General features: G+C 39.2%; 1 protein-coding gene across 1 annotated transcript in view; it reads left to right on the top strand.

Moving 5' to 3' along the window:
* FRK (fyn related Src family tyrosine kinase) overlaps positions 1-16,134 on the top strand; it is a 65,961-nt gene extending 49,827 nt beyond the window's left edge. The window contains exons 6-8 of the mRNA XM_066607236.1: positions 8,318-8,499; positions 9,011-9,173; positions 12,963-16,134. Of these exons, the coding sequence (XP_066463333.1) occupies positions 8,318-8,499; positions 9,011-9,173; positions 12,963-13,180 (563 nt within the window). The 3' untranslated portion in view covers positions 13,181-16,134. The remainder of the gene's footprint in view (positions 1-8,317; positions 8,500-9,010; positions 9,174-12,962) is intronic.
* Positions 16,135-16,986: the final 852 nt, after the last annotated feature.

Genomic DNA, 16,986 nt, shown 5'->3' with positions numbered 1-16,986 from the left:
TTCTTCTGTAATCTGTGCATATTAGTTTTCAGGGATTATTTCTCATCTAGGCTCTTGTGTTCATCTTTCCAATTAATGTATGTTGTTAAGAAGATTTTAACAGATCTCTTGTGATGTGCAGTGCACATTGGCTTATTTGGTCACTGACACTGAAAAAATTGGAGTCTATTAAATTAAAAAGGTCAAACCAATAAAGAATAATTGTTGCTGAAAAGCCCTATTAATTATAGCACAAGTACAAGAGGACTGCAGTTCAGCAAGTTCACAGTAACAGTAAAGTCTCTTTACCTTGAAAAATGTGGATGCATTTGTTCCTGGTTGAAATTGTATTGCTTTGTACCAGACAAGGATGTGAAATATTGCTGTTTCAGGAAAGAAAAGTTAGAGAAATTTAATGAATTACTTTGGCAATAACAAAACTTTGGCTATTAGCAGAATACCAATTACTTACAGCTCAAATGAAAAGTGCTATCCCAATAATAAAAACAGCTGATTGCTTGTCATGGATTAGTTATTGTCGATTTTATGGTTAGGTCTGATCTGTTGAATATAAACTGATCTGTGCACTGTAAAGAGCAATATTCCATGAAATAGGCACTTCATCTAGATACAGATTATATATAATATATTTTATATATCCTGACCGGCAGGACAGAGGTTAAGTCCTCTAGATAAAACCACACGTATAAAGGTTAATAAGCAATAATTAATTTTATTATCCATAAGCATGCTCCAATATAGGCAGGACCTAGACACAGACACAGTGGGCAGATTTATGAAAGTGTCTAAAAGAAAAACAAACCTCAGATGCCTGGGTTACCATAACAAGAGGATTCACAAAAATAATAGTAGTCTTAACTTCGGCACTCAGGATGAAAGGAATCTATGTGATTCCATATCTCAAAAACTATCTGATAAAAGCTCCTGCTCACCAACAGCTTTGATAGTATCTACAACTGACCATCCAGAGCTTACAGGAACATTGAATTTTAGTCAGCTCCAAGAATCCACAACTGTTTACTCTCTCAACAGAAGAAGTTCCTGGGTTTTATTCTAGGCTCTCAGAATTTACGAGTAAAGTTTTTCCCAGAGAGGATACTTTCCATACAGAAATTGGTGAAGCATCTTCTGTCACACAGAGTTAGAAATAGAGGTGCCAAAAGAGTGTTGGGCCTTTTAGCATCAGCAATAGACACTGTTTCCCAAGCAAAGGCTCATATCAGAGCGCCACGAAGAAACATCCTTTTGTCATGAGACATATACCACAGTTCTCTGGATAAGTCCATTCCTCTTCATTCTTCCACCTGTCAAGATCTAAAACGGTGGCTGTCACAATTACCTTCTCCAGAGAAGAAACCTGGGTCCTTAGTCTCAGAAACGCCTCAAGACAGATGCCTCTTCTTGGGGCTGGGGTCCCCATGTAGGCAATATATGGATATAGAGGAAATGGAGAGGGAAAATACAAGTCTCTATCCTCAAGCATGAAGAAGCTGATGGCAGATTGGCATTGATTCATCTTCAAAATGATCAGGTGTCAGTACAAACTGACAATATGCCAACAGACTCTTAAATCAACAAACAAGAAGGAACCAGAAGTCGACACATGGGCAAAATGTTAATTAAATGGGTAGAAAACATTCTCATAGGGATCTCCGCCATCCATATAAGAGGCACTTTATACACCAAAGAAGATCATCTCAGTTGCAGAGAGATTCTACAGGGAAAATGGAGCTTCAAACTTCGTTTTTCACCAGATGATGAGGATGATGGGCAGTCCAGACCTAGATGCCATGGCAACAGTGGAAAACACCAGGGTGAACTGGTGCTGTTTCCTCTACCCCTTCCCTGAAGCTCTGGAACTGGACAGACTTTTGATCAGCTAGAAAAATAAATTTGTAGATGTGTTTCCTCCAGTTCCACTGATATCCGATGTCTTCGGGAATAAAGATAGAATGAAAAGGACAGTGCCTCAGATAAAAATAAATGTTATAAATGTTAAGAAAGAGGACTCAATTGGTGTAGACAGCTGGACTTTGGAAGGGTAGCAGCTGTCGCACCTGTGGTCTTTATTGGTGAATGATGCACAACTTATTATGTCTACAGGGCACCCAGAATATCCAGGAGAGTGGCAGGAAGATTCAAAAACTCTGAATGAAGAATTGGTGTATAAAGAAAACAATATAAAAATGAGAAAAAAAAATTCTGCACTCATAAATGTGGGCAATTACAAATAAAGGCAGTTACACTTTCTGAGTAGAGGGATGTGTGATAGTGTACCCACCCCCCAAAGGCATGTCCAGGGAACCAAAAGGAGTCCAATAATGGATGTAAGACTTTAATCAGTACAGGACCACATATACAGGGGATGCAATGTGTTTGGTGTTTCACATACACCTTTTTCACACAGATATGGATGCACATAGAGAGAGGCATATATAAAGTGAATGATAATGAGGGAGTCATCGCTGTGGGGTCTGTCAGAGAGAGCCGAAGGCGGAAGTCTCGCACCGCAACTCCACTGGAACACAAGTTTATGCTCCAGTAGCTAAGGGAAAGAAAGGGAGGCATGCACCGCCACACAATGGCAACATGGGTATGCATGTTACCACAGAGTTGTGCAAGGTCGTCTCCAAGAGAGAGCATGTTGAATTTGAAGTGAATAACTTTATCAACAATGAACAGATGAAACTAAGAACAATTGAACATAGACAGAGAACAGTAATCTTGATTGGATCTATAAATATATATATATATATATATATATATATATATATATATAATATATATAGCGAGGTTACTTTGAGTTAATTTAAAAAAAATAAACTTTTATTATAAAAAATTTTTTTATTGTTGAAAAACAACAAGTATGCAGATGAAATACAATAGTAGGCATTATAAGTACACACTTGTTCATTTTCTTAACTGAGAATTACAAAATAAACTTTTTTGTAGTTAGGAAGAAGAGATTGGGGTGGTAGAGAACAGGGTTGGGGGGGAGGGGTAGAGAGGGGCGTAAGGTTGGGAGGGAAGGAAAAGTAAGAGGAGATCCATATGAAATCTAATAGTACTGTAAGATACATATCCAAGAGTTTAGCTAATTTGGCAAGGAACTAGTTGTAAGGATACAAAAAAAAAATTACAGAAACCATACAAAGCTGTTTGATTATACGTTGGTCCCATCTTGGACGTGTTTAACAGATGAATAGGAGCTGCTCATCCAAGGACCCCAAATAGTTTTGAATTTCCCATGAGATCTATTTGATCAACTCGTAAGCTCTTCAAACCTACAAATCTCATTTACCTTGGATAACCATTGAGTGATTGTAGGTGCTAGGGGTTGTAGCCACATTAATGGAATTAATAATTTTGCAGCCGAAATGAGATGTGTGATAAGGTTGGTTTTTGAGGGTCTGTAATTTGCCGAAGATCTAGACATAAATACATACTCTGAAAGTAGACAAAACGTGCTATCAGCTACATCTCGAATTATTAACTCAATCTAGTTCCAATAGGGACGCATTAATGGGAAGGACCACCATAAAAAATAAACTTTAATATGAAAAATATACTCAAATTAAAAAACAGTAAATAGAAATGATAAAAATACAAATTAATGGTTATATGGGAGGAATAAAAACATGTATTAGATTGAACAGTATTGAGTAATAAGTTAAATAGAGAAATAAGGGAACTAAATGAATACATAGAGGAATAAATAACAATAATCTCCAAAATAAAATTAGTTTTGGACAAAAAATTAAAATGCTGAAGGAGATACATCTAAGGGGGATTTGATAAAAAAGGAGGGTAAAAGACATATACTAATATAAAATATAAAAAGAGATATATAGAAAAATAAACACCAATAAATTATAATTTCTCTAAAATCTCATTAAGACCATTTGGGACTAGGGTATTTAATCTAAAAATGCACAACATTTCTTTGGTTTTCAAACAAGAAAAAAATTGCTGATTTCACAGTTCCCAATGGTGTGATTCGAAGTTTAGTCATGTTCTTATCAAGAAATTGCATGAAGTGTCTGGATATACTGTGCTTTAGATACCCATTAGAAATATTTGAACAGAGTTTACTAACCCTAGTTCTTAGGCAATAATTGTTCTTTCTACGTATTTGAGGCCACAGGGGCACTCAATTAGGTAGATCATATAACCTACTCCGCAGTTTAAAAATTGCTTCAGCTTAATGGGATCTTGTTATGAATTTAAGACAGGGGCATGAAGGTGCCAAAATATTTTTTAAGGTCCTATTCCTATTTAAGGTCCAACTGCGATATCGCAGCGTTTTTTCTAACGCTGCGTTTCAATAGGACTTTCTAATGTTAAAAACACATCGCACAAAAATCGCAAAGCACAAACTTGCTATTTTTGTGCGATACGCTTTTAACATTAGAAAGTTCTATTGACATTTGCGTTACAAAAACTCAGCAATATCCTGATCGCAAGTGTGAAAGCACCCTTAAGGATTCACCAATTTTTAGTTAAAATATTTTTTAGAAAAGCATGTTGTGAATTTAAGTTGTAAAACTAATTTTTCGATTAAAATCTTCCTTATTGAAACTTTTTTCTTTATTGGTGGTTCTCTTTAAGGACTCTTATATGTGAAGACCAAATAAGCGCCATTGGATAGCTTTTATCTTTAAAAGGGGTTTTGAGAGTTTTAGCTTGTTCCCTATAAGTTCAAATAGAGGAACAGTTTCTCTTTATCCGCTTGAATTGGCCTTAAGGGATATTCGTTTTCCAATTCTTTGCATGGCAGCTCAAAAAGTCAAGATAACTGTTGGAGTCGATAGTTTTAAAATGAGTTTCAGTCTGAATATGTCCATCATGGATATAAAACTCTTAAGTCTAAAAACACAACACCAGTGGGGTCAGAGGTGCCAGTAAATGCAAGGCCCCAGTTAATGTCATTTAGATTTTCAATAAAAACATCTAAATCCGTTAAATCCCCTTTCTAAATCAATAAAATATCATCAATGTATCTTTTATAAAATATTATGCAGGGGTCTTTAATCCTATCTTCAAAGACCCCCATAAAAAGGTTGGCGTAGCTTAGCACAAATTTAGTGCGCATCACTGTGCCTTGAGTTTATAAGTAAAATTGATTTTTATGGTTCCAAAGTATTTTATTTAAGAACTGTAGGATACAATGGGAAAGGGTTTACATTCAAAATATGTTTTACAGCAGAATCATACATTTCCTTTTTTTCTAACTCAAGCTCGTTAATTCTTGTGTTTTAATCTATATAAATAGTCATAGGAAAACTAAGGGTGCGTTCACACGAGCACATAAACGGCGCGTTTTTGCGCCCAATCGTATAAATGTGACCATCTGAGGCATTGTTTTCCAATGTATTCGTTCGCACGGGCGATTTTACGGCGCGTAAAAACGGCAACCCGAAAAAAACCCGGAACATATGCGACCGAAATACGTGCCAACGCATATTCGATGGACGAAAAGTAGGAACAAACGAAAATACGCTTTCTAGCTCTGGTCGTGATCGGCGAAAAACGTTCTTTCCGGCGATTATACGCTGCGCTCGTGCGAACGTAAATACGCCTACGCTCGTGTGAACGCACCCTAAGTCTGTGCAATCACTAGACATACTCAAACCTTAACTATATCAACAGGGAAGGGATAACAAGGAGGGAAGAATAAGGGGAAGTGATAGGAAGGGGTATGCCCTACAGCCAAAAGGCCCTATTCTACATATAGTGATGATTTTATTAAGCAGATAATAAAGTAGATTTTGTGGATATGTAGTTACAATGAGGTGTCCAAGCAGGCTGAAGAATGGAATATTATTCACGCTGGCCATTTATTGGAGAAGCTTGTATGTTTCTTCTCGTCAGCAGCCCAAGCTCCATATGCGTTATATTATCTAATGCTTCTAGTCATAGCAGTCGTGTGGGGGCTGATGTTGATTTCCATAGCTTAGGGATAAGTTGACGCATGGCTAGGAGAAAGAATCTGAGTGCACTTGCTTTGGTTCTTGCCAGAGACACTGGAAGCCGGGTAAGGAGAGACATTTTTGGGGAGAAGGTCAGGGAGGAGCAATAAACCACATTACATAGGCTATAATATGTTTGCTAGACATTGCAATGAATCGCAGACCCTATCATACAAAGATCACTACAGGGATATGGGGGGCTTCCGTATACTCCTCACTTTATCAGGATTTATGCCCAAGGTGGCTATTAGAGATGAGTGAGCACGCTCAGTAAGGTCAGTTACTCAAGCGAGCATCGCTCTTCTCGAGTAAATGCCTTCTCGTCCAAGTGTGCGTGGGGGCTGGCGAGGGTGAGCGGAGAGTGAAGATCTCTTTCACTCTCCGCTCCCCTCCACTCTCCCCCGCCGCCCCCCCCCCCCCCGGAGCATACTCGGACGAGAAGGCAGTTACTCGAGAAGTGCGATGCTCGCTCGAGTAACTGACCTTACCGAGCGTGCTCGCTCATCTCTAGTGGCTATGCAAGTTAATATTAATCAGGAAATTTGCTTGCCAGTCTTCTCTTCAGATCCACAAAATGAAGCTAAAGATAAAAATCAATCATTCTTTAGATGTTACAGATGCAGAGCCTGTTCATTTAGGAAATCATGGGTCCCTTTTCTACAACATTACAGCTATAATAAAGGGCCAAATGCTAGTGAGGCTACATTGGCAAGATGGGTCTGAGCAACAATTGCAAAAAAATTCTATGACATTTTAGATTGACCTTCTGCACTGAAAATTGGAGCTCATTTCACAAGCGCTACAGCGACATCTTAGACAAAAAAGGAACATATCCCACTGGACCAGATTGATAGAGTCACCAGCTGTCAGCACCAACACAACCTTTATCAATCACTACTGGCAGTAGAGGGTTCCATCTTTGGCTAGAAAGTGCTACAAAATCTGTCTTTTATCCCACCAATGTAGAACTTATTGCTTATTGAATCTCATTTCTTTCTGTGCTGCTGTATGGCAATCAGGAAAGTGTAAATGTGCTTACCTGAAATTTCCATTACCTGGAGTCCATAGGCAGCATTACTTGTCCATCCTTTAATAAACACATCTTATTTACATTAGGGATTATTCACACAAGCGTAGATACACAGCTATGTAACCGCGCTTTCACGCGTGGCCAATATACGCGACCATCTGAGGCATTGGTTTCCAATGCATTTGTTCACATAGGCGAATTTGCGGCACATAGAGACGTTGCACTGTAAAAAATAGAAGATACGTGACTGAAATCTTGCATCGCTATTATACACTGGGTAAAAAAATAGTTCTGGTTATATCTTTCAACAGATGTAGGCTGGCGGCTCACATGGACTCCTATGGGAGCTGGGGAAAAAGGGAGGGGAAAGAGTTTAGCAGCATCCAATGCTGCAAAAAGCTTACAGGTGCCTCTATTTAGGCATCTGAAGTCATTCTGAGGATTTATGGCGAGCGAGGGATTTTTTGGCTGTGAGGTATTTCTTCACTAAAACTTCGCACCCAGCCATATGAATGGACAAGAAAACACAAATTAAGCTCGGGACTTGATCACGGAAAATTGTCCATTCATGCGAATGCACTGCGCGAGCAAACGTGAAAACGCATACGCTCGTGTGAAGGAGCCCTTACACTGTGTCTGTGTCTTGGTCTTGCCTTTTTTTTAGCATGATAATTGATAATTAAGTTAATTATTGCTTATCAACCTGTCTCCGAGTGGTTGTACCTAGGGGACTTAACCTGTTTGTCTCTGTGCTGCTGTCTGTATCACAGTAGAAGTGGGTGTAGTTAGATTCAACGCATAGATCATCTCATTAATTACATTGCTACCTGTATTGTACGCAATAATACATAATCAGTAATCACAGCGTCTACATTATATAAATAGCATGCATTTAGATCCACATCTGCCTTTCTGTAGGGTGTCCAGCTGCTACTCAGTGATTGCACAGCTGGTAATATACGGTGCAGAACATTACAGGAAAATTCCAGTCAAAAATGGAAACTCATGATCTCAAAGTAGTTGCACAGTATTTGTTCCTTACCTTAACAGGCCTTGTGATCCATTTGCTTTTACTACATATCGGAAGTACAATATAACCACAGCAAGCTATGAGTGCCATGTTACAGATCCATAATATGGAAGTGTGCATGACACATGAGAGATTGGTTTATTGATTGCATGTCATAAAATGAATGTCAGTAATAGCTTATAAGTGTAAGTTGCAGAAAACTGTGTTTTCTATAAGATACAATGCTTTGCTTACTTCTCTGTGGTATAGTAATAACCAACTGCTTATTTATTTAATGCTTTATTTCAGATGATAATGGAGCAGCAATCAAGATACCCCAACAGGTGGATATAGGTGCACAGGTGGCCTCAGGAATGGCATATCTGGAAAGGCAAAACTTCATTCACAGAGATTTAGCTGCTAGAAACGTGCTTGTTGGGGAAAATGGTGTATATAAGGTGGCTGATTTTGGACTTGCCAGAGTTTTTCAGGTAAAGCTGTAAATCATTCTGTTTCTTCATAGATGTGATATTTTATGCATTTTGCTCCATGATAATGTGTTACCAACATAATGTAACATTTTTCTGACATCTTTTGTATGATATTTATATCAGTACAAAATGGCATATCTCAAATACATTATGTAGCTTATTCTGTTAGGGGTCAATTATATCTAATTTTTTCCCTGGAATCATTGCCTGGCCTTTAAAGCTCTCTATGCGTACTGGTGGACTCTGCAAGTTTGAATAGTTACAGATGGGTGTCTTCTCCTGTTAGAGGAGATTCTGGTATGGCTAAAATCCAAAGTCATTTTTAAGGTGCTTTCGTGGGTTGGACATTAGCTTACAGGGTAGCTACCTATAGATAGTTTCAGAGAGTTTTCTTACTTTAGGAAGAAAGCTCATTTGGATAACTGATTCTGTACACCCTTATTTAAGTTTCTAATCTTTGGAAGTTCCAAACTTCATTGCATGCCTTTCTAACTCTTGATTTCTTTTAAAGGATAATGATGATGTTTACCAGGCCACAAAGGATACAAGGCTTCCTCTAAAATGGACGGCACCAGAAGCAATCCGAAACCGCAAATTCAGTGTTAAGTCTGATGTTTGGTCATTTGGTATTCTTCTTTTAGAAATAGCAACTTATGGAAAGATGCCATATCCTGGTAAGTTCCTTTGCAATTCTGACACTACCACCCATAAAATTGTATGCTTCCCATTGTTATGTAATAACTGTCAGACTAACTGCTTTTAACTGCATATAACATTGATAAATTTCTAACTGTCAAGTCAATTAAATGGGTCCTCCCAAGATAAACATTGGTGGATCAGTGTGTTCTATATCGAAACTCATTAATCTTTGCAAACATTCCATTATTTGGAATGCACTAGTCCTGAATTCTCAACACCCCCATAAAAATCTCATCTCCACTCTCTGTTTACCTTTGGTTGTATTCCCATTGTCAAGGAAGCACCCATTCAGGGCAAAGCACAGGGCTTTAAAAAGATAAGCATGTGTACGTACCATGGTTGTTAGATCACAAATCTTTATCATTGACTATTGAAGACAAATTTTGATTCAATTCTTACACTTGTTGACCATGCCAGTCACTCCATACTAGATTTCTATCTCTCCTTTTGAGGATCTTCATTCCATAAACCTACTTATACGGGTAATAAAATAATTTAATGTCTAATAATTTCTCTATCGTATACATTTAGCTAGTTGGTGATTCAGCAAAACTATATTTGGGCCTAAGGTTATTTATAAAAAAATTAAAACACAAAGCTCTGTACCAGAAGAAAAAAGGTGAAATCAAACATACTAAGATTCAGCTCACTGCAAAATATGGGGAGAAACATATGGAGGCAAATATTACAAAAGAAAAATTAAAGTGATTTCAAGTATTAGTTCTATATTAACTTACTGTATGTTTGTGACCTATTTTATTTCTGTCACAAATTATAACTAGATTAGGGCTTATTCACATAAGCGTATATTGGCCGCCGTTTTCACGGTCGGCTGATATATGCTACCATCTGATGCATTGGATTCCAATGCATCAGATCACACAGAAGTATTCCCGCGGTATAAAAGCTCCCGGATGGCCAATATAGCACCAAGCGCTTTTACGCCGGGCAGGAAAGATAGTCCTGGAACTATCTTTCTGCCCGTAATACATCAGCTGCTGCATAGACTCCTGTAGGGGCCAATAACAGCGGCCGCAGAAGTGAGGTGGAAGGAAGTTTAGCAGTGTGACTGCTAAACTCCCTCCCCTTCTCTCATCCCCTTTGGCTGTTTGCAATGGGATGGGGCGGGGTGGAGCTAAGCTCTGCCCTGCTCCACCCCCTCCCATTGCTGGCTGAGGACAAGGGGTAGGGAGGGAGCTTAGCTACGCCCTGTCCCACCGTCTTCCATTGCAAACAGCCGAAGGGGAGGAGAGAGGAGGTCAGATGGCGAGGGGAAGGGAAGGTGGAGACAGCCCCGCCCAATGGCATTACGGCCTTGGTGTACATGCGCCAGGCCCGTGGCATCTGAATGGGTGCACAAACTTTAGATTTGTGCACCCGTTCACGTGCTTTTATGGCATCGGCGGGCACACGTAAAAACGCCTCTGGCCATGTGAAAGATTCCTCAGGCTCTGCTCACATCATGCTTCTGCAAAATTTAAAATATATATGTCAGGAAAGCCAATGTACATGCTAAACATGTCCATAGAGCTTCATTGGTCTAACGGAGGCCAAAAGAGCTTACTTTTGACCTCCTTCTGCCTAGTAAACGTAAGTATAATCCCCCCAAAATGGTAGACTATGATATTCTATCCTGCAGTGTCCTGTTCAAAATGTAATAACTTAATAGAGACCATAATACCCTATTGATGACAAATGTGACATGAGGGACTGGTCTCAACAGATACCTCAGGTAGCTCGCTCCATCAGCTACTCACTGCAGCCTCTTCATCATCACCGCTCAGCAGCTCCTCTATCATCTGCTCATTGGCACCTGTCATCATTTTCCTTTGCAGTTCCTTTCATTGTCACTCTCCACTCTCACAACTCCTTTCTTTAAATGCTGTGGGTGCCTTCTTGATCCCCCCAGAATCTCTCCCCCCCCCACACTCCCCTCTTTATTCCCCAGCGACTCCCATATCATGTCCTTCATGTCTATTGATATCATCCCTTCTGTAGCTCCTTTCCTTCTTCCCCTAACGGCAATCACCTGGTGGCTCCCATGATATCTCCTCAGAGGCTCCTTTCATTATCACAGCAATGGCTCTTTTCTTCATTCTTCATAGAAGCTCCTGTAACATTTTCTTAGTCCCATTAATTATTTTCCCTGCCCTCTTGCTATTTTCATTAGCCCCCATGGCTTCTATCATTTTCCCTCTTTGATTTGATTATCCCTCCTGCAGCTCCTTTCATCATCCCCTTTCCCGGCTGCTTTCATTATACACCTTGACTGCTGGAGAAGCAGTATACTGAGCTGTTACTGAAGTTCTCTAGGGGTGCTCCCATAATGTAACTTTCCATATATGGACAGTTACATCATTGAAGCTAGTCCAGGAAGAAAAGAGGGAGGAAGGTGTTCCTCCGGGTACTGCACTTGTCCAGCTGGGATGGGGGAGTAGAGGGACTATATGGTAACATATACCGTTGTATGCTTGTATATAAGGATACATTGCAGCCTTCCATTGGAAGCATGCATCAAAATTCCTTCAGCCTCCAGGTTCCAAATTTGATATAAATAGAGCCATACAAATACAAATGTGTCTACCTTTACTTTTCCATGGATTTTATTAAGGACTCTAATTTTTCATTATACATATCGAATACATTATCACAACTTGCTAGCAAACCCCTCAACAATCAGCAATTCACATTACAACCACTGGGTCGCCACTAATGGACACATAGCATAGACATCTCCTGACCTTTTTTTTTTAATCTGGTCATCTTTAATCTGGCTCTACATGATACATTGAACCTGGAAAAAAGGTAAGGAAGAATGCATCTGTAAATTAAAGGGGTTGTCCCGTGATAGCAAGTGGGGTTAAGCACTTCTGTATGGCCATATTAATGCACTTTGTAATATACATCGTGCATTAAATATTGGCCATACAGAAGTTATACACTTACCCCCTCCGGTGCTGGCGTCCCCGTCTCCATGGCGCCGACTAAAGCTGCATTCTCCCTGGATTAGACGCGCTTGCGCTGTCTGCCCTCTTCTGTCCGGCTCCGGCGTGCTCGCGCTGCAGAGGTCGCCAGAGCTGGACAGAAGAGGGCAGACAGCGCAAGTGCGTCTAATCCCGGCAGAAGGCGGCTTTGGTCGGCGCCATGGAGACGGGGACGCCAGCACCGGAGGGGTAAGTGTATAACTTCTGTATGGCTCATATTTAATGCACGATGTATATTACAAAGTGCATTATTATGGCCATACAGAAGTGCTTAACACCGCTTGCTATCACGGGACAACCCCTTTAAGACAATAATATGAAGAGTGTAAATGAATAGAATTAAATAGAAATACTGATTGCCTAGTAGGAGGAAATGTTTAACATTGTTGTTCTTTTGCATGAATGTTAATAACTGGTAGCTCATAAAAGCGAAAGAGCAGACAATGATGAGATCACATTTTCATTTAATTGAAATTATCCATCTATTATTAAAATAAAACATTCCTAACATATTGCTGTAAATTTCACTTTCCTTTGAAATTCTTTAATAAGAAACCCAGCATGCAGAGAGCAATTACAAATATGGTTTACCTGCAGTTTCTCCAGCTGAGCAATTTCATGTTTTTTAATTGCTGATCAAGGTCTCTTTACTTTAACTGAAAAGACAAGGTCATCATGTACTTAAAGGAATCCCACAGTGCATGTTGATGGAAATGATTCCCTTATGTAAATTTGAAAATTGCATGGATTATTTCTAACCTTTTTTATTCTCTTGTGTAGGCATGAATGGAAAGCAGGCATTAGAAAGACTCGAAAAAGGCTATAGGATACCTAAACCCTTCAACTGTCCTCAGGACCTTTATAACATCATGTTGGAATGTTGGAATGCAAAGCCAGAGAATCGACCAACCTTTGAGACCTTACAGTGGAAGCTTGAGGATTATTTTGAAACGGAATCTACATCTTATGATGATGCAAATGCTTTTGCGACAAGATAGAATTTACAATTAAATAGAAGGAAAATCCATGAGACTTGATTTATATTTTCCTTAAGTGACTAATACTAAAAAGGATATAAAATATTTTACTATTGAAGGACAATCAAAATCAGTATCATTTCAGCAACTCCTTGACATTACTACCTGAAGAAATTATTCACATGACATTAAAAGGTCTATGTGGAAAAAATAGCACTTTCATATGATATAAGCACTGAGGAGACATACTGCTGTAGACATTTAGAATTTACAGAAGGTTAAAGCAAAACGTATCCTTTATGTGCATATTTATTCACTATCATGATGTTAGCGTCACAACATATGGCACATAAATATATTTTGAAGGCTGGGCTATATTTTCAACACTCCCATTCCGTCTTCAAAAAATATTCTTAACTTTTTGCTAATTACTAGATATTCAGCAGAGATTCCATTAACATAGAGAATACCTGAGCCTGAAATTTCTGATATACTGCTCCAATCTAAAGCTTGTCATGAAGGTTTTCTAACTCTCCTCCAGTGGCAGAAGTCAAAGGAAGGAAGAATTTTATGTTTGTTTGGAAAATAAAGAATTGCTGGAGATGTCTAGCGGTGACTTATTCTCTTCTCCCCATTATAACATGCATACTAAGGCAAGCGGAATATGTATATTTATGGTGGAGTGCAGAGGAACAGCTGTGGGCCTAACAAACTATCTGTTCCACTTCCTAAAGATTCTAGTCTAGGGTGTACCAGGATGCCAGGTTCTGGCCAGTTGGCAGCGAGTATGTAAGTGGAATGTTTTCTTGACAGAGTCACAAAATTCCATAGAGTATAGTGAGAGCAAGTTGGAGTTAAGGAAACTGTAAATGGGTTGGCGCAGATTAACCAGAGGTGCAGAGTTTAAGGAGTTCTCTGTTCTTCACCCTCAACCCCTACAAGAAGCTATGGACTTTTGTAGTTGAATGCTCAGGTCACAGTCCCCAGGATAGTCCCCAATATATGACAGAAGACATGGGACTGGGTTTATAGCAGTTCCAGATGGCTACTCTCACTTGCTTTGTCAGCAACTGGAACCATGCAACAGAGAGACCCAGGGAAGTAGAGACGAGCCGTATCTTGTCATCTTGCTAACTACATGGCTGCAGATAGGCCAAGATTCCTCTCACCAGATAGATGAAGCTTTGCGATGGCCAACAATATCTAAAATTATATGGTTAGTTTTATGTACCTGATTCGTAATTCTCTATATGTATGGAAAAGTAGGTTGAGTTGTACATGTATCAAAAATCCTCATTATATGGGGTTGTAAAAGCTACATTTCTTGTTTACTAATAATCTACCACAGAAAAGCAGAAGACCAAATAAAGTTTTACTGTTCTCATGCCATTCACTTTATAAATATATTTATTTAAGGAAGAAATCTACTCAAAAAGATCTTCTGGTATACATGTGAAGATCACGTCGATAAAGGCTATGGTTTTGGTCTATTCTAGAATGAAAGGCCTTACCTGTCTCCCGCACATTTTATCAGTGCTGGATACTTGACAACTACTGATGGCTACCATTATAGTGCTCCAAAGGATCAATCACCTTGAGTCTAATTTGTTAAACAGTGTGACTGTATATTTTCTATGTCTTCTCTCTGCTACTGTTCTTGATTTTATAATTTAGGCACTAAGAATATATGTATAAGATCTGTCACATTGCATATTATTAAAGAATTTTATAGACTTAGATTCAAGGATATAAATATGAAGGGGTATTGGGAATTTGCCGCCACTGGTGCTTGAAGGGGGTTCAGTGGTTCCTCTGCCACATAATAGCAGAGCTATAATTGATGCATATAATGGTTTTAGACTTTGAAATTTACAAATTCTGTTCTCTAGAATGCGCTGACTTTTTATGACATATGATAGGATATATGTAGACAGTCAAATAAGGTAAAAAAAAAGTTTTGGATTTTGCAATTGTTCTTTTTTTAATTCAGAGGATAATATCATGGTGTGAGTATTCTAATAAAGAGCCCTACTGAAATCCAAAAAAGTCTAATACACAAATGTGCAAATAGGCAAGAATCTGTGATGGATGCATATTATGTGTTATAATTATAGGAATTATGCAAATAAGGGAGATGGAACAATACCTCTGCAGCACCACCTATTGGAAGGCAGCATTCCTGCAAGTCAATGTTAGACTCTTTATACAAGCCATGTAACAATGACTGGGAATTGAAAGCCAAGCCAGCGTCCATACACAGACAGCCGATTCAGGTTTTTTGCCCCTCATCAGTGTGTAGTAGGTTTCTGGCTTTGCTAGCGAGAGGCTTGTGATATGGCTCAGGAACGCTATCTTATTTTCTGAGGGTGAGCACCTAGAAGGCCATTTGTGCTCCTCTGGGTAATATGCAAATAAGAGAGATGGAACAATACCTCTGCAGGATTGTGATAACTGTCTGGAATTCATAGCTCACAAGCTGACAGTACAGGGGTGAGAGTTATTGGCATAAAGAATAGTTTACAATAATATATACTATAGGCTATCCTTGATAGCATTTTGTTCATGAAGGATTTTTATTGCTGCACAGCAGGTCTGTGTTTTGTGACTTTTATGCATCTGTTCTACATTTGCAATCAAGGTAAACTCATTCTGAATACAGAGAAAATGCCTACAAATTACTTAGCTTTGTTTTGACTTGAATTTTAGCAATCAATGTCATGTTGTAAAATAGGAGAACAGTTGTATAAGTGTGTTTTCCATAACATTTACCTCCGATTTGTTAGCATATTATCAGTTGCTCTATTATACGCTCACTGTAGACTAGCATAGCAAATCAAATAAAATAATGACATTATTTAAATATTAAATTATATTTGGATCAAAAGTTATTCTATAATTTTATGTGTAAGCATTCTTTAAACATAATGTGCATTAAAGCAATTATTGAAGTTAATATTCTTTGTGAATCCTTGTTTTGTAAACATAATAAAATAATCCAATTCTCACCTTTCCCGAATCCCCGCTAAATTCAGCGCTGCAGCTGCCAGTCTCCCCTTTGACATGCTATTAACAGACTGCATTCAGCCTGTTTACAGGAGGACACAGGCCAATGGAGCCAATCACAGACCTCAGCATTTAAGTGGTTGTGTTCGTCGCCACAATCCTGAATCTCTTCATGTAAAAGTTTGTAACAAGCTCATCACTGCCTACATAGTACTCACGCTGTTAATATACATTTCAAGTTTCTGTACAACCTGAGGGCTCAGTCAGACGGGCGTTTTTTCGCGCGATTTGCGTGTGCGCATGCGTCCGGCGATTTTATAAAACCATTGCTTTGCAATGGTATCGGACACATGAGCGCTTTTTATGCGCTCGTCCGATAAATTATAGAACAGAAATCGCAGATCGCACCTATCTGCGATCTGCGATTCCTGTTCTCTTCTCTATATGAGCTCAATGGGGCCGGCGGCAGCAGCGCCGACCCCATTGAGAACATATAGTAGACAAATCATTCTCCTCTGCCACAGCTGTAACAGCTGTGGCAGAGAAGAATGATGTTTGCCCATTAAATTCAATGGAGCCGGCAATACAGCCGGCTCCATTGAAAGCAATGGGCTGCCGGCGATCGCACAATGAATTTTCAGGAAGGGCTTAAAAATATAAGCCCTTCCTGGAAATTCATCCAGAAATGTGTAAAAACAAAAAAAAAAATATATACTCACCTGGTCCCGTCAGACGGAGTTCAGCCGCGGGCGGCCGGTGGTTCTCCCGAACTGCTCTGAGTAGTATTCAGCAGCCGGGGATTTAAAATCCCCGCCTGCTGAATG

This window comes from Eleutherodactylus coqui, chromosome 1, assembly GCF_035609145.1.
Source record: "Eleutherodactylus coqui strain aEleCoq1 chromosome 1, aEleCoq1.hap1, whole genome shotgun sequence".
Classification (NCBI taxonomy): Eukaryota; Metazoa; Chordata; class Amphibia; order Anura; family Eleutherodactylidae; genus Eleutherodactylus; species Eleutherodactylus coqui.
Note: the sequence above shows the minus strand (reverse complement) of the source record. Positions and strands in the feature narration are given on the sequence as shown.